The sequence below is a fragment of the Delphinapterus leucas genome, chromosome 20 (genome assembly GCF_059928025.1).
Source record: "Delphinapterus leucas isolate spDelLeu-1000000601 "Yukka" chromosome 20, BTC_Dleu_Yukka2, whole genome shotgun sequence".
NCBI classification, from domain to species: Eukaryota; Metazoa; Chordata; class Mammalia; order Artiodactyla; family Monodontidae; genus Delphinapterus; species Delphinapterus leucas.
This window is the reverse complement of record NC_143148.1, coordinates 3,880,205-3,907,675: the sequence shown is the minus strand read 5'-3', so window position 1 is coordinate 3,907,675 and position 27,471 is coordinate 3,880,205. Positions and strand designations below refer to the sequence as shown.

At 53.2% G+C, this 27,471-nt stretch overlaps 3 protein-coding genes across 11 annotated transcripts; all 3 read right to left on the bottom strand.

Annotated features, from left to right (window-relative positions):
• Window positions 1–1,172: 1,172 nt before the first annotated feature.
• SYT5 (synaptotagmin 5) lies at window positions 1,173–7,729 on the bottom strand. 8 transcript variants are annotated; one of them, XM_022585990.2, is made up of 9 exons: window positions 7,640–7,729; window positions 6,395–6,497; window positions 5,656–5,828; window positions 3,894–4,013; window positions 3,611–3,778; window positions 3,119–3,286; window positions 2,704–2,821; window positions 2,292–2,425; window positions 1,173–1,753 (listed from the first exon to the last, which is right to left on the bottom strand). In XM_022585990.2, the coding sequence occupies exons 2-9, from the start codon at window positions 6,471–6,473 to the stop codon at window positions 1,553–1,555; spliced, it is 1,161 nt and encodes a 386-aa protein (XP_022441698.1). In that variant the 5' UTR covers window positions 6,474–6,497; window positions 7,640–7,729; the 3' UTR covers window positions 1,173–1,552. The 8 variants fall into 8 exon arrangements, with proteins under 8 accessions (XP_022441698.1, XP_022441700.1, XP_089758223.1 ...); XM_022585992.3 differs by lacking the exon at window positions 7,640–7,729 and adding an exon at window positions 7,248–7,282; XM_089902097.1 differs by lacking the exons at window positions 5,656–5,828; window positions 7,640–7,729 and adding an exon at window positions 7,248–7,438.
• A 229-nt stretch (window positions 7,730–7,958) lies between these two features.
• On the bottom strand, window positions 7,959–20,910 carry PTPRH (protein tyrosine phosphatase receptor type H). The gene is given in 12 exon segments (XM_022586078.3): window positions 7,959–9,046; window positions 9,154–9,289; window positions 10,340–10,500; window positions 10,706–10,816; window positions 11,183–11,317; window positions 11,415–11,491; window positions 11,757–11,844; window positions 12,517–12,604; window positions 18,085–18,132; window positions 18,234–18,312; window positions 19,824–19,970; window positions 19,973–20,910. Coding segments are annotated over 12 exon segments (1,356 nt in total). The 5' UTR covers window positions 20,133–20,910; the 3' UTR covers window positions 7,959–8,920.
• A 3,836-nt stretch (window positions 20,911–24,746) lies between these two features.
• Window positions 24,747–26,674, bottom strand: TMEM86B (transmembrane protein 86B). 2 transcript variants are annotated; one of them, XM_022586033.3, is made up of 3 exons: window positions 26,579–26,674; window positions 26,009–26,252; window positions 24,747–25,337 (listed from the first exon to the last, which is right to left on the bottom strand). In XM_022586033.3, the coding sequence occupies exons 1-3, from the start codon at window positions 26,660–26,662 to the stop codon at window positions 24,955–24,957; spliced, it is 711 nt and encodes a 236-aa protein (XP_022441741.1). In that variant the 5' UTR covers window positions 26,663–26,674; the 3' UTR covers window positions 24,747–24,954. The 2 variants fall into 2 exon arrangements, with proteins under 2 accessions (XP_022441741.1, XP_022441740.1); XM_022586032.3 differs by having other exon boundaries at window positions 26,009–26,255; window positions 26,579–26,672.
• Between the last annotated feature and the right edge of the window lie 797 nt (window positions 26,675–27,471).

Below are 27,471 nucleotides of genomic sequence, written 5' to 3'. Positions count from 1 at the left end.
CAATGTCATCATCTAACTCAGAACAGATTCAACCCCAGGATTTAGAGAAGGACTTCCTGGATGTATGATCCCGAGCAGGTCATGTTAATTCCCTGAAGCACAGTTTCCTCATTTGTCAACTGGGAATAATAATCGTGTCTATTTAATGATGTTGCTGTGAGGATTATTATCAAAAGTAGTAGCAGTAATAGTAATAATATATACATAGTACTGTCTTTATAAAGATGCCCCCCACTCACTCACACATGAGAAATTATTGCATTCCTTTGGAGGAACTTTTTAAATTTCATGGACCTCACAACCTAGGTAACTGATCAGATTTCCCTTTTCCCACTGGCTACCAGGAAGCTCAGGGGTAAGTTCTGCCCCTTTCCTTAGCACATGGCAGTACTTGTTGGCTCATTTTCTACTTTACCTGATGCTCAGAGAGCTCTCTTGCCAAATGTCATGGACCTTTGTCCGTCACCTGAAATCCTGTCTGGGATGAGATGGGGGAGAAGCCAATAAAATGATCCACTTTCCTAGACACAGACTGAGAGAAAGAATTTGTTGCAAAAAGAATGAGGTGTAGCTGGAACTACTGTGTCTCCCTGAGGAAATCTTGCCCTTTCTCTCATTCTCTGGGGATTTTATTCCTAGACGCTGCATATCTACTTTGTTTCCTTGATGACAATAAGTTGCTTGGAAGTAAAGTCTGGATTTGCATCTATTTGGGGGTCCCCAGCATCCAACAGAAGCTGGCACACAGAGGGCCTCAGGGAATACAGAAAGGATGGATGATGCAAGGAAGAAAGAAAGGGAGGGAGGGAAATATGGGTATGAAAATCTATGTAAATCATGGGTGAGGGAGCAGATAAATTCATGAATAACTAAGTGAATTCTCATTGACTCCTCACAGCAAATGTACAGTAGGTGTTAGTATTATCATGACTTTTTTCAGATGAGGAAGCTGAAGCTTGGAGGGGTGAGTGAATGAATAAGTGATGGAGTGAATGGGAGAGTGAGTGGGTGAAAGGATGGATGGGTGAGTGGGTGGGTGAGTTTCCGTGTGTGTTTCCAGGATAGGCAGCCCTATCCCTGCCCTTGTGTGGTCCCACCCCTGGAGGGTCCCTCCTGGGTTCCCAGTCTTCACCCCTACCCACCTCCATCAAGGAGCACCGGTCCAGGCCAGCAAAGTTGCTGAGTATTTATTTGGTCCCAGGAGCGGTGCAGGAATCAGACCGGGGACAGGAGTGGGTGATACTGTGCAGGAAAAGGGATACTGGGAGCCAAGGGGATAGTAGGCTGGGATCACTGATTGTCAAAGCAGAGGGCGAGACCCTGGGATGGCGGGAGACCAGACTGCTCCCCTCCTCCCCCAGGGGTCCCTGGGGCTTTGGGGCATGTGCCATATTGGGGGAGTTGGCAGGTTATCATGATTGGCATAATGGGGATGGGGAGAAGGCAGGAATGGGTAGAGTGGGGGGGGGTGTTAGCGTTCAGAGAAGGCTTAAAGGTGGGCATGGACGTGGCTTTGGATAGGAGTCTGGGGTCAGGGGCTTGAGGGTGGGGATCAGGGTGCTGGCGGTGGCCTCACTCGGTCAGGGGGCCGCAGCGAGTGCCACTGGGCGATGGGCCGCCGGGGATTGGCCAGCATGTCTGCCCAGTGCCGCAGCCCAGCGCCCCCGGCCGCTGCCCCTACGGCCACCCTCCCGATGGCCTCGTTCTTGCCCAGCTTGTCATAGTCCAGCACAGTCAGCTCCACCTGAACCTTCTGAGGTGGGCAGGGGAGGAAGAAGAGACAGAGAGTGGGGTAAGGAGGTAATGTGAGGGACTCAGATTTCATTGCTAAGGAGACCCTCTCCCTCACAACCCTCATTCTGAGGGGTCTTCCTAGGCCCCTGGGCTAAGGCTTCATCTGGAGCTTGGACCGGGGGAGGGGGCGGAGATAAACTCTCAGGACCCCGTTGCTCAGGGGTTGTTAGGAGGCCCCTTAGGGTCAGCCTCCTAAGGGGGGCAAATCTTCAAGACTTTGAAATGGGTGGAGGGGCCGGGCCTTAGGGCTGTGGGGAAGTCTCTTTCTCTCAGTAGCCAGAGCTCCTGAGGGCAACGGGCACCCTGGTCTTGCTTGGGGGTGGGGCTTCCTGGTCCTCATGGGAGAAACCGAGATTGAGAACCCAATCAGACCCCCAAGACCTGGCTTCTCAGGGTTGAAAAGGAGTCTCCCTTCCCTTAGCAACGGGGGTCTCTCAGGGCCTGGGCTCCGGGGTAAGGGCTGCTCTGGCAGGGGCTATGGGCGGGTCTGAGCTCACCTGGACCTGGTCACAGGGCACCTCGAAGCTGAAGGCCTCGTTGTAATAGGGGTTCAGAGTATTCTTCTTGATGGTTGTTTTCTTCTTCCGCACCTTTTTGCCACCCTGCAGCAGGTGGACCTTGACATACGGATCTGGGGAGAGGGAGGAGGAATCTTATAACCCCACCACTCTGGTGAGTCCAAAGGGATCAGATTGAGGGGAACGCATGAGACTCTTCTTTGGAACAACACAGAGACAGCCCATGGACCCCTCAGGTCTCCCTTTCTCTGTGCCCAAATAGAATCTAAATCCTCCATGACAGCCGGGGTCCCCCTCTCCCCTGTGAGACCCTCGGGGCCCAGACACTGCCAGAACCTTAGCCAGAGAACCTCCCCCGCCCATCACCACCATTTGCTTGCTTCCCACACACCTGACAGCCCTGCTACATCCATCTTCTTCAGGTTTTTAGCCTCCAGGACGATGACGGTGAGCTTCCCGGCCGTGGGGACATAGCGGAGGGAGAAGCAGATGTCACCTAGTTTCTCCTGCTAAAAGATGGAGAGGGACTCATCACCGGAACCGGGGCTCCGCATCCAACCCCTCTGCGATTTTTCTTCCCTCCCCCTCGTGTTGAAATGGTATGGTCCAGAGTTAAGACCCGGGTGGTACAATCCGAGGGGGGACTGCCGAGGGGAGGCGTTGATCCACCAGGATAGCCCTGGGAGCTACTCTTCTGCAGCAGGTGGAAGTGCTGGAGCCCAGAGGATCGCGGAGGCCTGTGATCTGATTGGCCCGGGGTTGAGGTGGGCGGGCCCAGATGTGAAGGCGTGGCCACGCGTGCTCACCTCCTCCCGAGGAGCCGCCTGCAGCTCCCGCCAGGCCAGCACTGGCCGCCCCAAGTCCACGGAGCTCATGGGGACCCGCACCTCCCCAATGGAGTCGTTGCGGGAGAAGCGGTCGAAGTCGTATACTGCCATGACCAGTACCCTGCCCCCCAGCTCCACGTAGGGGACCTGGGGGAAGGGGGACGCAAAGAAAGCACACGGTGAGAGTAGGAAGTGGGACACAGCACATCCAGGTGGAAGGCGATGAGTGGGGGCAGCAAGGGTCCCAAGGAACAGTTAGGGGGGTGCCTATGGACCCCAAATGGGACAGCCCAAGGACCAACGAAGCAGTCCAGGGGCCAGTAGTGCCCCCCAAAGGGACAACGCAGGGTCCAGTGGAATAGTCCCCAGAGCTGGTAGCTGCCACCAGTAAAAGCTGAAGATATCGGTCCCAAGTGTTTCAGAGACTGGGGACAGGCTGCCGGGCATAAAGCACTGAGGCCACGAGCTCACCTTGAAGGCAAAGTTCTCCCCAAAGTGTGGGTTCAGCGTCTGCCGATGCACCCTGGTCTCGTGCCGCCTCCGTTTGTCTGGCAGCAGGTAAACCCGCACGTAGGGGTCAGAGGAGCCACCTAGGTCCAAGGCTGCCAATCCCTCAGCTTGCACGATGCCCACCAGCAGCTGTACAGTGATAAGGGGACCCTAGTCTTAGCTTCCCTTCCAGAGCTTCCTCCAAGAAGGGGCTAGAACCCCTGGGACCCTCCCCTCCAAAGCATCTCCCCTCCTCCACACCCACCTGGCCACTCTGGAAATCATAATCCAGTGAGTACTGTAGTCGTCCTAGTTCATGCTTCTCTGCCACCTGCTGCCCTGGCCCAGATGGCGTCGGCTCCAGCTCCTCCACTTCTGGCTGCACCTTAGAGAGCCAGGGGCAAGGGCAGGTGAACTCTTCCCCTGATAGTGATATCCACCCAGGCGCAGAAGCCAAAGGAGACTCACAGATCCCTCCAGCTATACCTGAACACTTGCAAGCTAAGCAGAGTCGGTGTTTGATTAGTGATGTCTGCCACAGGTGGGACTAGCCATGGCAACACAGTGTGGTACGTTCGTCAGTGTTTTATTAGTGATGCCTGCTACCGGTGGGGCGTAGACGTGATGACACACATGCAGTGTGCTTGTCATGACTAGACTAGAAAAACAAGCACTGACAGTGTCTCATTGCCTACAGGATGGATGCAGATTTTAGTTCACACATTAATGGATGTATTGGGATGATTGTCCAAATTGCCACATTGATCAGTGATCTTGGACAGAAAATATGGAGGAAAAATGGCATATTTAGTGTGTATTTGCCATTCTAAACTAGAACAACAAAGTCAGAAAACTTCTTAACCTAAGCCACCGATTTTCAAAATGCGATGTGAATCAGAATTCCCCTGAGTAGTGTGGCAAAATGCCTTCACTTCAGAGATTCTGATTCAGTAGGTCTGGCACAAGATCCAGAATTTGCATTTCAACAAGTACCTGAACTGATTCTGATGCTGATGGTCTTTGGAGTCACTGGCTTAGGGGAGAGGGATGAAGACTGGATACCAGGGTCCTAAAGGACATCCCTTAAGGGTAATAATTTTAACAGCTATTTGTTGAAAAGGGAGGTAAGGAAATACTAGTTATGGTCCACAAACTTGAGGCTCAGAGACAAACAGTGAATTTCCCAAGGTCACAGAGCCGGTTGCTCTGGTTTGGAAACCTAGGACTCTGGCTCCCAGGAGAGCCTCATTCCACTCTGCATTCAGAGGCCCAGTGCTCAGATACTTGCACTGTAGCTTTCCACGCCAACGACGTCTTCCAACTCGCGTTTGCTTCAACCTCTCAAGGCTGCCATACAGCCTCCTCCCTTGTCTCCTTGCCCCAGACCTGTCCTCCACAAGGGTTCCAGGGGATTCATCCTAAAGCCCATGTGACCTTGTGCCTCTCCCACTCAAAACTTCTGTGGCTCCCAATCACCTTCATTACATGGGTACTGCTGAGCTCTCCAGAAACCTCACCCTAGAGCACAGGATATCTGTATGCTATACCCCAGCTATTGTGAAGAATGACTCTTTGTTCTCCAAATATCCCTCAGAATCAGGATTCCAGGCCTCAACACATGCTCCTCCTTTGAGGTAGAATGTCCTTCTCTCTGCTCTCAGTTAATTCTGAGTTCCTCTGGGTCTCAACACAGAAGTCGCCTCCTCCAGGAAGCCTTCTCAGACCGCCTAGGCTGTCAGGTGGTTTCTCTGTGCTCCCATGTGCCCTGTACTGCCTCTAATGTGGCACATACCACCCTGTATTTTGAATGTCTATATGAGCATCTGACTTCCCCATCAGGCTGGAGGTTCTTGTGAATGTCTGGTCTATTTCCAGGTCCCCAGGTCCAGGTTAGGGCTAGACACACAAGGGAGATGAGCAAATACAGCGGGTGTAAGAGGGATGGAGCAGGGACTGAGGCTGCTGGGCCATTGAGAGGAGTAAGGGTGAAGGAAGGAGCAGGGCTGAGGGGCTGGGCCAGGCCACACCTTGTCTATGTAACTCCGGCCCAGCTCCTTCACTTCCTGAAGGTGGACCTGGGCTTGAGCCTGACTCTTCTTGCCCATCCGCCTCCGACAACGCTTCCGGTAGAGACAGAAACAGCAGCTGAAGACGAGGAGGCCTGAGACCAGCACGATGGTGGCCAGAGCCCAGGGGGGCACTGCAGAGGACATGGAAACAGCAAACACTGAGGCCCTGAGAGACAAGCAGGCTGATTCATTCTGTATGACCCGTGTCGGCTGAAATCCTGGCCTTGTTTTCCCTCCAGCCATTTCCATTCCATTTTATTCCCATGTTTTCCTTCCAACTGGTCTCACATATAAAACTATTTGAAGACCTAAGGCAGGCTGACACCATCTAGATTTTCTTGCCTATTAGGATTAGTTCCACCTCCTCTTCTACTCCCATTCTAATCTTTTTGCTCAACCGCTGTGTTTTAGAAGGCTTAACCCTTCCCTGGGCCTCAGTCTCCCTCTTTAAAAGAAGGGAGAGGTGGACCTTCCAATTCACCAATCCACAGTTCCATTCCATTCCACACCCCTTGATTTGGTTCCTGATTTTCTCACAAACCTGTTCCTTTTTCATTTCATTTAGATTCCAATCCAGGATGCCGACTATAATCTCACCCGTATTTTCCAGCCCGCCAGCCTGAATACACCCGTTCGAACCCCGCCCCTGGGAATCCTAGCATGGCTTTCCCTCCGCTCCACCCCGGGTTTCGCTCACCAGGGCCGTGGCTGATGCGACTCGAGTCAGGAGGCGTGTCGGTCGCTGGAGGCCCCGGTGTTGGGGGCTCCGGGAACATGGCGGCGGGGTCTTACTGTTCTTTCTGCGGAGGCACCCAAATGCTCTAGTCCCCCCACACCCACCCCGTGCAGCCGTCGAGCCATCCGAACAACAAAGAACTCCAACTCCCATCGGCACCCTGGGCCGTATGGTCCCGTATGGGAACCTGCCAACCGCCGCGAGGCATGCTGGGGGTTGTTGTTTCAGCCTTCCTGCGACGGAGGGCGAGGGCTGGGGGTGGATTCCAGGACCAAGTCTCATCCCAAGGGACGCCCCCTCCCTCCAAGGCCTCCAGGAATCCAATCCCGCTGACTTCTGTCCCTTCCTTGCCCTTCCCCGGGGCCTGAACCGGAAGTGGGCGAGGGCGGGCGTGGGAACCAGCGCACCGGGTTGCCCAGAGCAACGGCTGGCTCCACGAGGGCGGGGTGAAGGTAGCGCTGGTTGCCCCGGCAACGGCCTGTTGCCAGGACAACGGGCGGGGCTGACGCACAGAAGCCGAGTCCCAGAGGCGCAAGCCTGTTCGGTTCCCCGTCCCACCTGGGACCTCAGACCCGGATACCCCTGACAAGCGAAGATGGGGAGGACGCGGCCTTGCCCGTGCGTCTGTCCACGCGCCCAAGGCTGGCTCCTCCCTCCACATCTGGCCCTGGGAGTGAAGACTCAGGCTGCCCTCCCTCTCCCACTCTTGCGGGGAATGTGAGGGGCGGGCGGCTGCCCTGCTGCCTTGGCTGGGCCCCCACATCCTTTTCAGCCTGTTTGTCTCTTCCGCGCACCCTGAGCTCTGTCTTCACACCTGTCCTCGTGACCGCCTCGGCCTCCATTCCTCTCTCGACCCCACATCGAGGTCCGTCTCCCCGTCGGCTTCTCGCCGCTCCTCCGTCTGGGTTGTCTGGCCTCTGCCTGTTGTCCGATCTCAGTCTACCGGGGTCTCGCACCCTCTTCCACTGCCTGCTCCTCCCTTCCCTCTGGCTCTTTGTCTCCACACCTGTCTCTAAATCCCATTCTCCCCATTTCAGGCTCCAGCCCTCCCACTCCATCTGCTGGTCTCTCCCAGTGTCCCCGCCACCACACACACGCGCGCGCGCACACACACACACACACACGCGCGCGCGCACATACACACACCATCCCTCTAGGGATGGAAATGAGGATGGGGCTTAGGGAGGGGGTTCCAGTGGCTCCTACCTGCTCGGTGGCTAGACAGGACCCTCCCGAGAGATACCGAGGCGCCGGCCCCGCCCGGACCCCGCCCCCGCACGCGTGTGGCTGGCGCTGTCCTGGGTGCTGATCGCGGAGCGCTGTGGGGCGGGGGCTCAGCCGAACGGAGCCGGCCCGGGGTGTGTATGTGCCCGTGTGCGTGTGTGTGAGCGTGTATATGTGTGTGAGAGAAAGACTGAGAGTGTGTATGTGTGTGCGCGCGTGCGTGTTTGGAAGGTGGAGAACCCCGCCCCGGCCCTCGTCCCGCCCCAGCCTGGAACCACCAGGGCGCCCACGGATATTTATCCTGGTCCCAAGGATTCTCTGCCTTCTAGTCCAGCCACCGGGCATACAGACCCCTTCTCCCCACCCCAGACCCCGGGACTGTCCATAGAGCCAGGCTCCAGGATATCGGGTTCTAGGACCCAGAAGACCCTCTCCGGAGACCCAGCTATTCAGATATCCAGACAGGAGACTAAGCGTGAAATTCTCCAGCAAATCCGATACAGACTTCACTCCACCCTCTAAGTTCCCCTAAGGCCGTGCCCAGAAGGCAAGCCCCCATGCTCCCAGCTCCAGGGAAGCGAGTCCACACTGCCCAGACCCTAGACCTACAGTCTTCTCGGAGAGACTCAACTGTCCAAACCTACATTTTTCAGGTGCAAATTGTGAGTCCCTCTAGTTTCCTCCCTAGGACATTGGCCTCAGTACCTAAACGTCAGGAACTCACCCCAATATTATTTCCAGACCCAGAAATCCAATGGGGCAAGTGTCTCTGGGGAGCATAGTGATTTAATAAATTATGGGATAAAAGAAAAAATATGTACAGGCAGTGGGGTGCAGGGAAACCTCAGATCCTCGAAGGTTGATGATTCAGTTTCTGGAGTAAAATACGGGCAGGATCCTGCCTGGCCTGCCCTTGCGCCTTGGGTGGCCACAATTCTGGACCCTCGTTACTTCCTTTCTTCCTCAGAAATCAGCTTGTTTCCTTGAGACCCTGCAGCCTCTTCCTCCCTCAAAAAGCAACAAGGAAATCCTAGATCCCATCCCTCTCCTTCTTCAAGGAACTGGAAATCCAGGATCTGGGCTCCCACCTGACCTCTCTCCCCCTCTGGAAAGCAGGAATTTAGGCTGCCAGCCCCCTCTTCCTGCAGGGCCCAGGAGTGTGGAACCCCAGCCCTCTGCTGTCCCAGGGGTCCAGGTATCTGGGGTGAAGTAGGGATGCAGAATTTGAGTCTAGATGGGCTGGGGTCTCAGCCCTCCTGCAGCTTAGGCCTCTGTAGGAGCTACATTCTCGAAAAGCAGGTTCTCATAGGTGGGCCCCTTCTCAGCGGGCACTGGGGATGACTGTTGCAGAAACCTAAGGATGCACTGGTACAGGAACACATACTGGGCCTGGGGACAGAGCATGGGCAGGTGAGGGTGCGCTACTGAGCCTCGGCCTGCTTTCCTCTGGGGCCCCACCCCACCACACCCACCCTGTGCCCGAGGATCCCCATCACCTCAGTCTGCACCATATGTGGCCGGCTTTCTCACATCTCCATCATGTAGCTGAAGGGCCCCATGAGACCCTCACTCTCCAGCTGCCGCAGCAGGACATCCGGGGCAATGAGGGTGCCCGAGTGGCCCACGCCAGCGCTAGGCGGGGACAAGAAGGGTCAGACCACGGGAGGGGGAGTCTCAGCTGACTGGAGGGATCTGTGTTCGGAGCACCCAGGGGTCAGGGTATTCAGTGAGACTATTCTGGAGGCTACAGTGTTAAGTGGGGGTTACTTCATTAAGTAGGAAGTAATAACAAATGACTATGCTCTGTGTTCTATCTACCTGCTAGGCCCTGTTCCAGGTGCCTTACGTGCTTTTTTCACTCCTCCCACTCCTAAGAGGTAGGAACCATTAGTCGAGCGTGCCCATTTTACATACGGGGCAATGGAGGCTGAGTGAGGTGAAGTCGATTGTCCCAGGCCACTCAGCTAGTAAGTGACAGAGCTAGGGTTCATACACGGGAAGATGAGCTCCCAAGCTTGTCATTTAAAAAAAAATTTTAGGGCTTCCCTGGTGACGCAGTGGTTGAGAGTCCGCCTACCAATGCAGGGGACACGGGTTCGTGCCCCGGTCCAGGAAGATACCACATGCCGTGGAGCAGCTGGGCCCGTGAGCCATGGCCGCTGAGTCTGCGCGGCCGAAGCCTGTGCTCTGCAGCGGAAAAGGCCACGGCAGTGAGAGGCCTGCATATCGCAAAAAAAAAAAAAAAAAGAAAATTTTTAAACATGAAAATGACCGTTTTATTTTATTTTTCATTAAAAAAAATTTTTTTTTGGCTGCGCTGTGAAGCTTGTGGGATCTGGGCCCTCGACAGTGAAAGTGCTGTGTCCTAGCCACTGGACCACCAGGGAAGCCCCCAAGGAGCTGTTTTAAATGTTTCTTAAAACCTTTGGCTGCCTCTCCCTCCTGCTCTTCACCCCTCTTCCCTCCTTCTCCCCATGCATGCCTCCTCCTTTACCTCTTTTTCTTTCTTTCCCACCTCTTCACCTTTATCATCATTCTTGACCTGCATCACCGCCCCTTCACCTTCTGCCCTCCCCATCTCCTCCACCTCCTCTAGAAGTTCCTAAGGACCCAGAGAACCCTGGTTTCTGAGCCCCAAGGGGGCGGTTTCCTCACAGACAGAGGGCTCTGGCTGGTCCTCACGGGCAGTGTACAATGGGGGGGCCTCCCCCCACGGTCTGGTCCAGCCACTGCCGGAGCATCTTCCAGAAGGCCAGCAAGGGGTCTGGGGAGTGGGGGACGCCATGGTCTGGCCAGGTTACATAGTGGAACTGACGCACAGATAAAGTCTTCTGCTCTTGCATCTAGACGGAGGGGAGTTGGGGGGCGCTCAGGACCCGGGGGCTGGTTTCTGACCGGTGGGGACATCCCTGGGGCACATTGTGGTCTCTTGCGGGAGTGGCGGAAGCTTAGACTTCATGGGGAGCTCTGGGGAGGGGACTGCCTGGAATATCACAGGGGAGGAACTGAGGGTCAAGGTGGGGCTGAAGGGGTGGGATGGGGGCTTACATGCCAGAGCTTCAGGTTTCGTACTGTCCAGTTCTCCATCACCTCCTCACCCACCAGGGTCACATGGGTGCAGGGCTGGGCGTCTAGAGGCCAGTAATGCTCACACTTCACCTGGGGGAAGACTGGGGCGGGTCAGAGTACAGGAGGCCCCAGAGCACCTTCCCTGGTGCCCCTCCGCAGGGTGGCTCTTGTATTCATTGCCGGGGAATCCCCCCTGCTCTGGTGACAAGGCAGGACCCACAGGCAGCCAGGTGTAGATTCGTCCCAGCCGGGAGGACTCCTCTTTCACAAGGTCCTTGAGATCAGCTTCACCCTGTAAGTGGACAAATGGGTGGACTGGGGGAGACAGGAAAGTTGAGGCTGTGGTGGAGGGAATCAGTGAGGTCTAAGTCAAGGTCTACCCTGGGATCAGTGTCTGGGGCAGGGTCACGGGCTGGAGCTCAGGGGTCAGCACCCAGGACCCAGGTGTCCTCTCACCTGGGCAGACTCCACGCAGTTGGTCAGTATGAGCAGTGTGGGGCTCCGCTGCCCCTACACCAGGCGCCAGAAGTCGCCTACAGTGTGGGGAAGGGGGCCCTGGACTGCAATGAACTCCCGGAGGCTCCAGAGACCCTGGTTGAGGAAAACAGGTAGGTCACATCCCGCCTCATCTGGCCCTCGTCTTCCGAGGCTCATTCAGCATCCTCCTGCCTCCCAACCGCAGCCTTACAGGGATGCAGCTGGCGTTGATGTACTCAGAGCCCGGCTCCCCAGGGAGGGGCGTCAGGGGCACATGGGACCAGTCATCTAGGGGAAGAGGCCGGCATTAGCGATGCAGGGGGCAGGGTGGGAGACCCGGGGATAGAGGTCACGCCGACACGTCACGCTGCACACAGACAAGGGGAGCTGGGAGAGGGTCTGAGGGACCTCGGGCGGGAGGAGCCGGGCTGGGGTTTCTCAGCTCACGGGGGCAAGGGCTTTGTCCCTCACGGGTAATAAGGGGCAAGGGTCAGGCCTGGGATGTTGACAAAGTCACGGCTGAGAACAAAGTCAGCAGAGGCTCGTGGCTCACAGGGCAGCACGTTTCTGTAACGGTTCTTGGCGCTGTTCTCCGGAGCTGAGGCCACCGTCTGGGACTGGCTGTGGTCCTCCAGGGCCGGCTGCTCGGGGCGAAGGGAGGGGAGGGTGCACAGATGCTGGATTTTCTCTGCCCTCCCCCAGGGATACCCGCGTTGCTCCCTCCGCCTTCCTAAGTGCCACCCCACTCACCCCTTACACCCTGGAATTCTGCAGCACCTACAGAAATAGGACAAGTAGGACCTCCCTGGTGGCGCAGTGGTTAGGAATCTGCCTGCCAATGCAGCGGACACAGATTCGAGCCCTGGTTTGGGAAGATCCCATGTGCCGTGGAGCAACTAAGCCCATGAGCCATAACTAGAAAAAGCCTGCGCACAGCAACGAAGACCGAACGCAGCCAAAAATAAATAAATAAATAAATAAATTTATTTTTAAAAAAAGAAAGAAAGAAATAGGACGAGTGTGTGCACCATCCCCGGGGGGGGGCATTTTGGAGGAAGGGCAGGAGGATGGGGACTGGAGAGGCAGGTGAGAGAGGAGGGGTCAGGGGAAAACCAAGGTGTTGCTTTAGGATTAACCCATCCAACCAACACTACAGTAAGAGTTCAGTGAGTCAAGAAGGTGGATAATCATGGCTGAGAATTTCTGTATGAGCCAACCAAGTATGTATCCCTGCTTCTGTTCAATCCCAAAGGGGTGGAAAGGTCTCCGTGGGCACGTGGGGCTCAGCTCGGCTCCCTCTGTTCTCACCCGACCTGGTACTCCTCAGCAAAGCCACAGCCGCTGTCCTCGTGTTTCCTGACGTGGTTAGCCAAGTCTTCAGCCAGGACGTCCCCTGGGAAGCTGTGGGGGAAGAGGGGCACACAACCTCCTTTAACCTTGTGCGCTTGGGATAAAAGAAAAGGATTTTGTGTTTTGTTTTCTTTTTTTTACCTCCCCAGGACTTATTTATCTTATAACTGGAAGTTTGTACCTTTGATCACCTTCACCCATTTCACCCTCTGCCTCTGGTAACCACCAGTCTGTTCTGTGTATCTAAGAGTTCGAGGTTTTTATAATTTTTAAATTTTGGCCACGCCGCACCGTTTGTGGGGTCTTAGTTCCCCGACCAGGGATCGAATCTGGGACCCTGGAAGTGAAAGCACCGAATCCTAACCACTTGACCCCCAGGGAATTCTCTCGAGTTTTTTTTTTAGAGTCCACACACAGGAAGTCCCCTGCATACGAAACTTCAAGTTGTGAACTTTCAAAGACGCGAATGTGCGTTCGCACGTCCAATCACATAAGGCGTGAGTGACATTGCAGCTTGCCCTCTGTCTCCTATGGCTGAGGATCCTTCAGCTCTGCCATCTCCCACCTCCTCTCCCTCCTCCAGTCAGTAACTCTTCTTTCCTGTTCACTCAGTGCCAGCCCCTGGATGCCCGCTATTATACTGTGCTACTGTACTTTTCAAGGGACTGTTCTGTAAGATTAAACATGTTTTCTTTGCTTTTATGTATTATTTGCGTGAAAAGTATTATAAACCTATTACAGTACAGTACGCTATAGCTGATTGTGTTAGTTGGGTACCTAGGCTAACTTTGTTGGACTTATGAACACAGTCTTGGAACGGAACTCATTTGTGTGTAAGGGACTTACTGTATAAGTGTTATCTCATACAGTATTTGTCTTTCTCTGTCTGACTTATCTCACTTAGCATAATGCCCTCAAGGTCCATCCATGTTGCCACAAATGGCATTACTTCATTCTTTTTTACGGCTGAATAATATTCCATTCTATATGTATATTACACCTTTAAAAAAACTTTATTTATTTCGGCTGCGTTGGGTCTTTTGTCGCTGTGAATGGGCTTTCTCTAGCTGCAGTGAGCGGAGGCTACTCTTCATTGCGGTGCGAGGGCTCCTCATTGCAATGGCTTCTCTTGTTGCGGAGCACAGGCTCTAGGCACACGGGCTTCAGTAGTTGTGGCGCACGGGCTTAGTTGCTCCATGGTATGTGGGATCTTCCTGGACCAGGGCTCGAACCCGTGTCCCCTGCATTGGCAGGTGGATTCTTAACCACTGCGCCACCAGGGAAGCCCTATATTACACCTTCTTTATTCAGTCATCCATTGACAGACACTTAGGTTGTTTCCATATCTTGGCTATTGTGGGTAATGCTACTATGAACATGGGAGTGCAGATATCTTTTCAAGTTAGTGATGTTGTTTCTGATTCATCAATTCCATTTGTAGGTACATATCCCAAAGAATTGAAAGCAAGGTCTCAGATATTTGTACACCCATGTTCATAGCAGCATTATTCACAGTAGCTAAAAAGAGGAAGCAAACCAAGTGTCCATTGATAGATGAATGGATAAAGAAGATGTGGTCTAACCATACAATGGAATATTATTCTTCCTAAGGAAGGAAAGAAATTCTGACACATACAACAACATGGATGAACCTGGAGGGCATTATGCTGAGTGAAATGAGCCAGTCACAAAAGGACACATAAAAGGACAAATACGGGCTTCCCTGGTGGCGCAGTGGTTGAGAGTCCGCCTGCCGATGCAGGGGACACGGGTTCGTGCCCCGGTCTGGGAAGATCCCACATGCCGCGGAGCGGCTGGGCCCGTGAGCCATGGCCGCTGAGCCTGCGCGTCTGGAGCCTGTGCTCCGCAATGGGAGAGGCCACAAGAGTAAGAGGCCCGCATACCGCAAAAACAAACAAACAAACAAACAAAAAGGACAAATACGATTCCACCTATATGAGGCAGTCATCAAATTCATACAACCAGAAAGTAGAAGGGTGGTTTCCAGGGGCTGGGAGATGGGGGAAATGGGGAGTGAGTGTTTGATGTGTACAGAGTTTCAGTTTTGCAGGATGAAAAGAGTCCTACGGGGAATCCCCTGGCGGTCCAGTGGTTAGGACTCCGCGATTTCACTGCTGAGGGTGTGGGTTCAATCTCTGGTCGGGGAACTAAGATCCCACAAGCCATGTGGCGTGACCAAAATAAATAAATAAATAAAGTTTTTTAAAAAAAGAGTTCTATGGATGGACGGTGGTGATGGTTGCACAACAACGTGAATGGACTTAATGCCACTGAACTGCACACGTAAAAATGGCTGAGGTGGTAAATTTGTTATCTGGAGGTTATTTGTTGTTTTTTTTTAACCACAATCAAAATTTGTTTTGACTCAAAAAAAAGGAAAGGGTATTTCTTCTCCCACTTAGGACCACTGCCCTTCTCTGGGCCCCAATTCCCTGTGGCCCTCTCTAGCCATGGTTCTTCCCTCTCTGCTGTATCTCTCCCTTCTCCTCTTTCCCTTTTGTGTGTAAACATGCTAATCTTACTTCTGTATTAAAAAAAGAATCCTTTGACCTCCTGTGGCTCCAGCTCCAGCTCTTTGTCTCTCTTCCCCTTGTAGTATAGTGTTATATATACGATGTTATATATACAGTCTTGACTCAGTTTTGAGACCCTGGTTGGAGGTTCGTCAGTTTACCTTCTTCTTTTTTGCGTGACTGGTATTTTGTTGTTGTTTTTTTTTTTTACAGTTTTGTTTATTTATTTGGCCACGCTGCGTGGCTTGTGGGAGATACCCGACCAGCGATTGAACCCGGGCCTAGCAGTGAAAGCCTGGAATCTTGACCACTGGACCGCCAGGCATTTCCCCAGTTCTCCTTCTTGAGAAGCTGATTAAATCCACACCCTCACCACCTCCCCTTTGGGGATCCGTCTGCTGGAATCCCCGCCGGAACAGGGGACAGGCCCTGTACATCAGAGTCCACTGAAATGATTCAAACTAAACCCGTCTGCCTTGGATTGCCCACTTCTTGCTGCAGAAACCACAGTAAAGCCTCTTCCTCAGGTGTTCCCCGACCTCCCAGCTGACCCTGGTGCTTCTCTGCATGGCCTTGCTTGGGGTAACGTGTAATCCCTCTCCTGGGATCTGTGATTGTAATGAACTATCTTTCAATGGTGTCTGTCTCTGGATCCATTGGCCTTATCACACCTAAACAATAAGACGACCTATGAAAACACACCTTCACATTCCAACTTCTCACACTGACCAGTTTTCTCTGCTTCCTTCCCACCCTTCACCATGGCCTGGTGTCTCCACCACGACTACAGGGGAACAAGGACTTTTTTCAAAGTCCCCTATCTTATTTGCCTCCTTATCACCAATTCCAAAGGCCACCTCTCAGTGCTCAGCAGCATTTCGCACCTTTGACCGCGTCTTCCTTTCTTCCGGATCCACCCTCTTCCTGAACACCCTCTCCTGGTTTGCACCATCACCGTCTCTCTGACTGCTGCTTCTCCATCTCCTTGGTGGGCCCCTGTCCTCTGCCCATCCTAAAAGGTGGGCATCCCCAGAAGCCCATCCTCAATCCCCCCTTTCTCACTGGACACACACTTCTTATGGGGTTTGTCCATTTCCTTAGCTTCGCTTTCCATCCATTCATCTGTGATTTTTGAATCTCCATTGCCAGTCCCTACTTCTCCCCCTCCCGAGCTTCAGAGCTGTTTTCCCACCTGCCTCCTGGAATCTCCACCTGTGTGTCCTCGAGGGTCATCGCTGGGACATCCAAACACGCACATTGAGGCTGAGGAGGGCAAGATGCTCAGCATACAGGTGGGGCCAGACTTGGAATCCAATGGGTGCAGTGATTTGTTGCAGATGCCATATAATGGACACAGGGTAAGGAGGGGAGAGGTCACAGGGTGAGTGGGGTGGGACGCTGGCCAGGACAGATTCTGTGGCGAAGGAGAAACTGGACATCATCGTATTTACTCTCCCTCAAGCCCCTGCCTCTGATGGCCACGCCCTCAGTTTATGCCTCTTTCTTTTACAGCCAGGCCGTCTCACCTGCTTTCGCAACATCCCTTCCTCCCTGGTCTATCCCTCCTCTATTGATCCCTGGGGATCATTCTGACGTAGAGATTTGATGACGACTGACCCAACCTAAAGGGGACTCAGAGTGATGAAGACATCTGCACAAACGTTTTTCTGAACCACGGAACTCTGTATCCAACAGCCCATTCAGCGTTTTCACTCAAGTGTCTGACAAGCATCCCAAAATCAGTGTGTCCACCACTGAGCTCCTGATACTTTCCCCCAAACCTGCACCCCGCATAGTCATTCTGTCTCAAGTAATGGCCATTCCAGCCTCCCTGGGGCTCAGGCTGAATTCCTTGGGTTCACTCTTGAGCCCTCTCTGAATCCCACACCATACATCCATTCTTTAACCAGGTCTGCTCTTCAAACACTCAAACGGCATCTTGAATCTGATTCCCTCTAACTGTTTCCTGCTCCAAGACATAACAGACATCTGGATTATATACAGACGTCTTCCTTTGCTTCCCTGCTTTTGCCTTTGCTTCATAAAAATGTGAGACTGTGTCACAGTTCTATTGAAAACCTCCAAAAACTCCCATCTCAGGATAAAACCAAAGTCCCCACTACCATCTACAAGGCCCAACCTGATCTGATCCCACCTGGTAGCTCTCCGACCTCATTTCCTACCCCACCCCCACCCCCACCCCGCCTCATCCACTCTGCTCAGTCTCAGAGACACACCACGTTCTCCAAACACGCCAAGCCTGTGCCTGCCTCGGGGCCAGCGCACTTGCTGATCTCCCTGCCTGGAATGCCTTTTCCCCAGATGGGCACAGGACTCTTGCCCTCACTTGCTTCAGGTCTGTCCTCAAATGACTTCGTCTCAGTCATCTTCTTAGTAAGGCCTCTCCTGGACACTCTGTTTAAAATATTCCTCCACCCTTCCTGCTTCCACCTCTTGCTTTATTTGTCTCCAAGTAAGCATCACGTTCCTTATCATCTTGGTTTTGTTTTTTGTGTGTTTGTTTGTTTTGGCCGCGCTGCACGGCTTGCAGGATCTTAGTTCCCCGACCAGGGATTGAACCCATGCCCCCTGCAGTGGAAGCGTGGAGTCCTAACAAGTGGACCGCCAGGGAATTCCTAATCATCTTGTTTATTAATGGCTGCTTGTGCTGGAATGCAAGCTCCACAAGGGCAGGAATCTTTGTTTCAGCCAGTTTCCTCGGCACCTAGAACAGTGCCTGACACTTAACAGGGGTTCAGTGAATGTCTTTTTGGATAAATGAATGGAAGTCCCAGAACTGAGACTGAAAGAGATTCCACAGCCACCGGCCCAGGCTGCTTAGGGAGTGGGCAGCGGTGAAGGCATTGCGATCCCTGCCGCAGTGGGGATCTGAGGCTGGTGTGGGTGGGTTCCTTGGCCCTGCCCTCTGACCTATACAGTGACCAGCTGGATTTGACCTGACAGTGAGTCTTTTGAATGCTCCCCAAACCCACTCACCTGAACACCAGATCCCTGGGTGCTGGTTTCTTCTCACTCTTCTTATGCCTGGGAAAAGGACATGCGGAGTGAGGTCAGAACCACGGATCCCCATCTTTCCCCAGGCCCCCTCCCTCCTGGCGCCCGATGAGCCCTGCGCCAAGTCTCACCTCCTCTTCAGGAAGAAAACCAGCAGGCCCACCAGGATGAGAAACAGAAGGGGACTGACTATGGCTCCCACGATGGCCCCTGGGGGAAGGAGGTGTGGTGGGCTGTGAGAGCCTAGGTCTGCTCTCCTGCTGTCTCATCTCCCCTACCTCTGTCCTCACCCAGACTGTGATCAGAGGGTCTAGAGGGTAGATTCAAGGGCAGAGAAGGGAAAGGAGAAAGCTTCTGGATAGAGCCCTACCTCCCACCCAACCTCTTCCCCTTAGGTCCTCACTTCCCAAGGAGCCTGATCCAAAGGCATCACTTTCTCAAGTGACCTGGTTGTCAGAGAGTGACTCTTCCCCAATTTGGCCTAGACTAGTCGTTCTCAGAGAGGGCGATTTTGCCCTCCAGCTGACATCCGGCAATGTCTGGAGACACTTCTGGTTGTTACAGCTGCGATCGTGGTGCCACTGGCATCTAGTGGCTGGAGGCCGGGGATGCTGCTTACAGCATCTTACAATGCCCAGGGCAGCCTCCCCTCCCCATCAGAAAGAGTGATCCAGTCCAGGATCCAAGAGGACCTGTCTTCTCAGAGACCCTTCTTGCTAAACCAGAGAATCCTGGACAGTGGGACCCACTGAGCCCAGTTTGGAAGAGCATCCATTTATCAGTACACCAAACTCCAGTGTCTCCAGATCAGAGACCCCATCTCCTAAGAGGCTTTCATTCCTAGGAAATGGTTGACATGGCCCAGGGAGGCCCATGACCACGGTCAATGGTACATGATCAAAGATTTCCTGAGTGTGAGGTTCAAACTTCTTCAAATACCCCACTGGTGGGTGAAAAATGGTGCGGCAGTGTTGGAAAAAAATTTGGCAGTTCTTCAAAAGATTAAACACGGACTTACCATGTGATCTAACAATTCCACTCCTGGGTATACACCCAAGAAAAATGAAGACATACGTCCACATGGAAACCTGCACACGAATGTTCAAGAGCATTACTCATAATAGCCAAAAAGTAGAAATGGCCCAACAGATCCATCAAACAGATGGATACACAAAATGTGGTCTATCCACACAATGAAATCTTATTTTGGCAATAAAAAGTAATGAAGCACTGATACACACTAGAACAGTGGATGAACCTTAAAAACATTATACTAAGTGAGAGAAGCCAGTCAAAGAGGACCACATATTGTGTGATTGTATTTTTAGGAAAGCTCTAAAAGAGGCACATCTATGGAGACAGAAGCAGATTAGAGATTGCCAATGGCTGGTTGGTGGGGGATTGGGGAAATTAGGGGGTGATGGCTTAAGGAGATGACTTTTCTTTATGGGTTAATGAAAATATTCTAAAATTGCTGGTAATAATGGTTGCAAATACTGCAAATATACTAGAAGTCAGTGAGCTGTACACTTTCAATGGGTGAGCTGTTGTATGTTATAGGAATTACAACTCAATAGAGCTGTTTAAAAGAAAGCAGGAAATAAAACACAAACAAAAAGGACTCCATGGGTTGGTGAGACTGTCTCACAACAGGGTGTGAAGGGGTCTGGAGAGAATGTCATTGTATCAATAGCTCTCTGTCCCCGTGGGGCTCTGCTCACCTGTGCTCTCGGTGTGGCAGGTCACGGAGGCAGACTGGGCCCTCATTCCATCCCAGACGGTCGTGATGGTGGCTGAGTAGGACTGAGCCGGCCTAAGTCCCGACACCCACACGTCTCTCCCACAAGAGGAGCTGTCCTGGAGTCCCGCTGCCCGCCCACCTCCAACTCAAAGGCCTCATAGCCTCCCAGGGGGCAGGACTAGGTGAGGGTGACTCCGTGCCCCCCCCTCCCTGAGGTGCTGATACAGGAGGTGATGGTGACGGGGTCCAGGGCTGGGTGGAGGGGACAAGAGGAATCAGTAGGCTCCATCCAGGGGGGCTTTCCAACTCCCCACTCCTCACCAGTCAGGCCAGTTCTCTGAGAAATAGCTTATCCCTTCCTTCCCCTAAATCAAAATACCTCTTCGTCCCTCATTATCTGTTGTCCCCAAATAGACATGCCCCCTTAAACTACAACTCCCATGAGCACTTGGACTCTGTGTCACTGCAGCTCATGAAGTCATGACCCCATGGCCTGATGGGATTTGGAGTCCACTCACCTTCATTGCTCCCAGGTCTGATCTAAGTTACTACCTGCACCTTTACAGGAAACGTTTGCTGGCCCATGACATAGTTATTTTCACCACAACTTTTAGGTTCACAGCAAAACTGAGTAGAAGGTACAGGGATTTCCCATACACCCTCTGCCCCCATCATGCATAACCTCCCCCACTGTCAACATCCCCAAAATGTACAGGTTACCATTGATGAACACAATGATAATCATCCAAAGTCCATATTCCATTCCTTTTCGTGGCTGAATAATATTCCACTCTATGGATAGATGACAATTTGTTTCTCCATTCACCAGCTGATGGACATTTGGGTTTCCACCTTTTTGGCTGTTAAAAATAATGTTGCTTGAATTGTATGTTTTCAGTTGTATGTTGTATGTACGAAAACATTGTATGTTTTCAGTTCTGTGGGGCTGCCCCCAGGAGGGGCCAAACTCTCTTTTTACAGACTCCGTGGCTATCCTCTTTCTAGCCCGCTCCAGCTGCCAACCCTGTCCACCCCTCCACCACCCAGCTCACAATCCCCTTCAATCTTCCCAGGAGTTTCTCACTGTTTTTGCTGCTCAGTGGACATCAGTCTCTCTGCTCCACGCTTTCCTCTCCTTGTGTGGTTCAAGAACTGAAGCCGTGTTCATTCACCATCTTGAAGCAATTCCCTGCCTGCCTGCAGGTGTTTTCCCAACACCTATGGCTTCCTACAGGCAGGACCACAGGCTCAACCAACACCGGGGACTCCAAGGGCAAACAGCCTCTTCCAGCCCTGGCCAAGCTTACACTGTGGTGAGGAGGCAGACTGGGAAGGTAACCGCAGAGTGACATGAAGTGGGCTACAATGGTGAGAGCACCGAGGAAGCATCTGTCCCTTAGTGGGAGGTGACACCGGGGCTGAGTCTTCGTACAAGAGCAGGGTTTGGTCAAGTGAAGAACTGCATTGGGAAGTCATCACAGGCAGAGGGGAGAGCCCATGTCAGGGCTAAGAGGGAGGAGAGGGCTGGGGGTAATCTGGGGGGATTTCTGTGTGGCCAGAGCGCCAGGTGGAAATGGGACTGGAGGGAGTGACCTTGAAGTAGGGGTCAGGCCACCCGGTCCCAGCCTAGTCTCAATCTATAGTTACCCTGCGGGGTTGGTGAACACGTGGAGATTGGGGAGAGGAACATTTTCTGGATAGGGCATGGAAGCTCCGTGCCCTCTCCCCACACCTTGCCCTGTGCCTGTGCTTCCATCTGGCTGTTCCTGAGTTACATTCTGTAATAAACCAGTGTTCTAGTAAGCGAAACGTTTTTCTGAGTTCTGTGAGCTGCTCTAGCAAATTAATCCAACCCGAGGAGGGGGGTCTTGGGAACCTCTGATTTATAGCCAGTTGGTCAGAAGCACAGGTTAACAACCTGGGCTTGTGACCGGAATCTGAAGTGGGGGTGGGGGGTAAAAGGTGGCAGTCTTGTAGGACTGAGTCCTTAACCTGTGGGATAGTGTCAGAACTGAGTTGACTTGCAGGACACCCAGCTGGTGTTGGAGATTGGCTTGTTGGTGAGGGGAGCAAGCCCCACACTGGAATTGAGTGCAGAGTAGTAATTGTTTATCATCATGAAACACAGAAGGATAAACAACAAGGTCCTATTGTACAGCACAGAGAACTATATTTGATGGGTTTTTTTTTTTTTTTGTCATTTGGCCACATCACAGGGCATGGGGGATCTTGGTTCCCCAACCAGGGATGGAACTCACGCCCCCAGCATTGTAAGTGAGGAGTCTTAACCACTGGACCACCAGGGAAGTCCCTGGAGAACTATATTCAGTATCCTAGGATAAACCATAATGAAAAAGAATATTTAAAAAATAATGTTTGTATATGTATAACTGAATCACTTTGCTGTACAGCAGAAATTAACACATTGTAAATCAACTATACTTCAATTTTAAAAAAATTAAAAGAAAAAAAACACTGAAAACAACCCAAATGATTGGAAACACCAACATTTAGAGATGAATTATGGGGAATTCTCTTGCAGTCCAGTGGTTAGGACCCTGCACTTTCACTGCCGAGGGCACGGCTTCAATCCCTGGTCGGGGATCCTGCAAGCCACGCGGCGCAGCAAAAAAAAAAAAAAAAAAAGTGAATTATGCTAGTGGTTTCCTTGGGCTGGAGGGGATGGGTGATTTGTAAAAGGCACGGGGTCTCTTCTGGGGGTGATGAAAATGCTCTAAGACTGATTGTGGTGATAGCTGCAAAACTGTGAAAATACTAAAAACCACATGCACACTTTGAGTGGGCAGCTGGTGGTATATGAAGAGTATCTCAATAAAGCTGCGATCATAACATCGTTTTCAGGAATTGGATATAAATGCCTTCAAACAGAACATGGTCACAGTATAGTGATTACAGACAACAATGCTGTATCATAAATTTCAAAGTTGCTGAAAGACTAGATCTTAATTGGTCCCACCACACACAAAAAAATAGGTGTTATGTGATGCCTTAGAGATGTCAGCTAACATTACCAGGGTAATAATCAAACTGCGACGTATCAATGCATCAAATCAACACCAGTACACCTTAAAGGTACACAATGTTTTATATCAACTATATCTCAATTTAAAAAAACAGAATATGGGCTTTAGACAGATGGAGGCTGGAAATATTGCTCCTTTAGCACGTTTCCCTGGGGTGGAAGGTTGTTCTGGGGGGCCCTTTAGGAGGGGAGAGGGTGCTCACTTCATTTACCCACCAGTTAGTCTGTCATGAGTCTCCCACCCTTAACGGCTGACAGAGTGATGAGGACCTTGGCAGTGTAAGAGGTGGTCAAGACCACCAAGTGGGTGTGGGGCTGAAGGAAGGCATCCCAGGCCAACGTGGCATCTGAGATTGTGAAGAGCAGGGCACCCCCACCCAGAACACATGCCTCCTCTGGCCTGAGGCCTTCCTCTATGGTGAGTGGGGATCCTGGCCTGAAGGTGAGGCAGGGACTAGAAACCAAGGGTGGGCTCTGGAGGTCCCTAAAAACACATCACGGATAAGTCTCCTTTCTGAGTCCCTAAAAAACCACATCATGGGTGTATAAGTTCCCTCTCTGCTATAAGAGTCCCTAAAAGCATATCATGTTTGTATAAGTCCTGTCTCTGCTGTAAGAGTCCCTAAAAATCACATCATGAATGTAGATGTTTCCTCTCTGCTATAAGAGTCCCCAAAAGTACATCATGGATGCAGAAGTCTCCTCTCTGCTCTAAGAATCCCTAAAAATCACATCATGGATGTAGAAGTCTCCTCTCTGCTATGAAAGCCCCTAAAAAAATCACATCATGAATGTAGAAGTCTCCTCTCTGCTGTAAGAGTCCCTAAAAGCACATCATGTCTGTAGAAATTGAGCAGGGTTTGGAGAGCAGCTCTGACTGCTTTCTGTCCTCACATGTAGAACCTGAGGCCCAGAGAGGCGCAGTGGGCTATCAAGGTCACAGCCAGGACGAGGGCCATACCCAGGTTCTTTCTTACTTAGTACTCTATTCCCACCGTGTTGCTACCTACCCCTTCCTCCAAGTCTCTTCTTGAGTTTCCTCTTCTCCTCAACCCTCTCCTCTCCTGGTACTGTATGTGACTGTCGTCAGTTGAACTGTGGCCCCCAAAGAGATATGCCCAAGTCCTAAGCCCCAGCACCTATGGATGTGATGTTAGTTAGGAATAGCGTCTTCGGAAATGTAATTAGGGATCTTGAGATGAGATCATCCTGGATTTAGGGTGGGCCCTAAATCCAACAACTGGTGTCCTCAGGAGAGGACAGACTCACAGAGGGAGAACACCATGTGAATGTGGCTGGGGCCACCAGGAGCTGGAAGAGGCAGGAAGGACCCTCCCCTAGAGCTTTGGAGGGAGGGCACCCCTACCAACACCATGATTTTGGACTTTTGGCCTCCAGAACTGTGAGAGATTAAATCTGTTGTTTTAAGTCACCCAGTTTATGGTAACTTGTGACAGCAGCCACAGGAAACTAATACATTGACCAAGCTGTCTCCTCCTGGCCTCAAATCTGTAAAATCCTCATCTGTACAATGAACATAATGAATCCCCACCACCATCAAAGGGCCTGGGGTGGGGGGCGGTTGGTTATTCCATATCCCCTAAGTCCTGGGCACCAGGACTGGTCCACAGGGAGTCTGCTGTGGGTATAGTTAACAACATTGCGTTGTACATGTGAAAACGTGTTCCAAGGGTAGATCTCACAGCAAGTGTTCAAGGCACAACACTGTGAATGTACTTAACGTCACTAAGTCATACACTTACAAGTGGTTAAAATGGTAAATTTTGTGGGAGGAAAAAAAAAGGAAAACGAACCACTTGCCGTTATTGTGATCACCCCTCCCCAAATAATGGAGATGTCACCATTTCAACACCCACTTTACTTAGGCAACAGAAAAACAGATCAGGGCCAGAAACAGTTCTGTGTCTCCAGATAGACTGGCACCGGCAGATGGGAGTCTGGGGGACTGGCTCTCACCCCCAAGGGTGTTTCTCTGGCCTCACTGATCTTGGGGGCCCAGGTCCTTGAGGGAGGAGGGGGGTGGACATCTGCCTGCCTCAGCCCCTGGTCAGTTGGACTTGAGCCTGGGGCTCTGGAAGGCCGACAGGGCGATGAGGATCTGGGCAGCATAATAGGTGGCCATGACCACCAGGTGGGCATGGGGCAGGGGATGGACGAAGAGGTTCCAGGCCAGCACGGCATCTGAAAGCGTGAAGAGCAGGGCGCCCCAGCAGGTACTCCCGCCCCTGGCCAAGCCGCGCCACAGCATAACGGCCAGGAGCAGGGAGTAAGCCGTCAGGGGCAGGACCATGTCAGGCGGGAGGTGCCAAAGCAGGAGGCCATAATATGGGATGGAAGCCAGGAGAACAGGCAGCAGGAGGCCAGGCTTCAGGGGAGTGAGGCCGAAGGCCCAGAGGTAGAGCAGGTGGGCCACGGTGAAGGCAGCCATGCCTGGAGGAGACAGGGGTGGGTGCGCCTGCTGAGACCCCTGCTTCCTGGCATCACCTCGTTGCCCTCAGAGCCTGAGAAAAAGGGCCTTCCCCAAACACCAGCTCCCACCCTGGCCACACCACCCCATCTGCCAGGATTACAACGCTGGCCTCCTTGGTGGTCCTCTTTCCTCCTGCTCTTGGCGCCAGAATGACCTAAAAACGCACACTGCGTTCCATCCTCACTCTGCTCAGAACTGTCCACTGACTGACACCCCATCTTGCTCAGCCCCCAGTCGGCTTCACCCGGCAGGCACACCCACCCCAGGGCTTCTGCACTTGCTGCCCCTCTGCCTGCAAGGGCCTTCCCTGGAAGGGCACCGGGCTGGTACCCTGCACCCGCTTCAAGGCTTTACCTTCTCGGCGAGGCTGTCCTCGACCAGCGTACTCAGGACTGTGACCTCTGGACACTCACACAGCCTCAGGTAATGCTGCCCACGCCCTCATGGAAGGAGAGCTCCTCGGGGGCCAAGGTTTGGGTATGTCTCCCTCACTGCCGTCCATTTCCCAGTGCCTTTACACGGCAACTGGCTCAAGCACTTGGCAGGGGCTCTGTTGGGGAGTCGCCCCCTGCACCCCGGACACCCCCCCCGCCGGGGTCCAGAAGGGACAACACAACACAGCCCCTCTCACCATGGAGGAAGGCCTCAGGCCAGACGAGGCAGGAGTCCCCCACAGCTGAGCACACAAGGGCCCCCTGCAGGAGCAAGCTGTAGCTCCCGCCGGGGTACACGGTCCACAGGAACACCACCAGGTAGAGGATGGGCAAGCACTTGATCAGGGCACCGACCCAGGACGGCTGGTTCTCAGGGCTCCAGAGGAGAAAGTAGACAGCACAGGTGAGGAAGAACGGGCTCAGCCACCTGCCCACATGCGGCTGCTTCGGGGGACAAAGGAGCCGCTGAGCCACTGGAACTCAGCCCAGCCCCCAGGCCCTGGGACCAGGCTCCAGAACCCTCCTGGCCTTGGTCTCAGCCAGTTCCCAGCCTTTGGGGGTCAGGCCCCACATGGCCAGGAGTTGGGAGTCAGGGCTTCCATCCCACCCCCACCCAGGGACGCCAGCCATGCTGTCCAGGGTAGGGGGGCAGCTGCACAGGGACCAGGACATCCAACCCCACAGAACCCAGCCCCCCAATTCTTCCAGGTCATGTGGGTTCCCAGGAGCCCAGGCCCAGCTCCCACCCCACACTCCGTGGCTCTCACTTGAGCTGAAAAGCGAGGTTTTCCAGGCAGCCCCTCTTCCCGGGTGTCCATGTCAACGTGTGACCCACCCAAAGTGGCCTGCATGTGGGCACCGGTGGCTTTGGGGGTGGAGGGGATGGCGTGTGGTTACACGTTAACCCGAGGAGCGTCCTGTGGACTCTGGGACTGATAACAGGGCCCAGGGAGGTGCTGCCCCCACCCTGGGGATGGCCCTGCCTGGCACCCGCTGATAAGGTGCCCACTGGGACCCAGGGGTCTCTCCTCCTCCACAGCCCCCTGCCCCTGGCTTCGTCTCTTGCCTAGGGAGCCATGGCTGCCAACGCCCCTCCCCCTGTGCTGTGCCTGGCAGGTCAGAAGGGAATGGGGTGTGGAATTTCAACGCCCTCCCCGCCATGAGCTGGGGGGAAGGGCAGGGGACCAGAGCCCCGGGACAGGTCGGGAGACTCCCTCCTCCCCTCGCCGTCCTCGGCCTTGGCCTTCCCTCAGGAGTGCCCACCACAAACGCCTGCTGAACCAACAGGAAGGAACTGAACCAGGAGGCCGTGCCAGCCCTCAGTTCCAGGGAAGGCTTCCCGCACATGTCCGCCAGCGCACCTGGTATGTTCTTTACCTTTCCGTTGGAAGACATGGACCCGCTGAGCGCCCACCTGTCTGGCTTGGTTGGCTGCCCCCAACTACCACTGCTCCACCAAGGGGAAAGGGTTCAGGGGACATGGCTTCTGCAACACGCTGGGCAGGTGAGGGGGTGCTGGGAAGGGGGCTGGTTAGAAGCCCACTCACCACACCTCCCAGAGACTGCGCATGTGGACAGGGGACGGCTCGCTGGGACCAAGACCCACGTGAGGCTGGGTAGTGCTCAGCTCCTCCAGGAAACGCTTAGCAGTCTGAGCAGA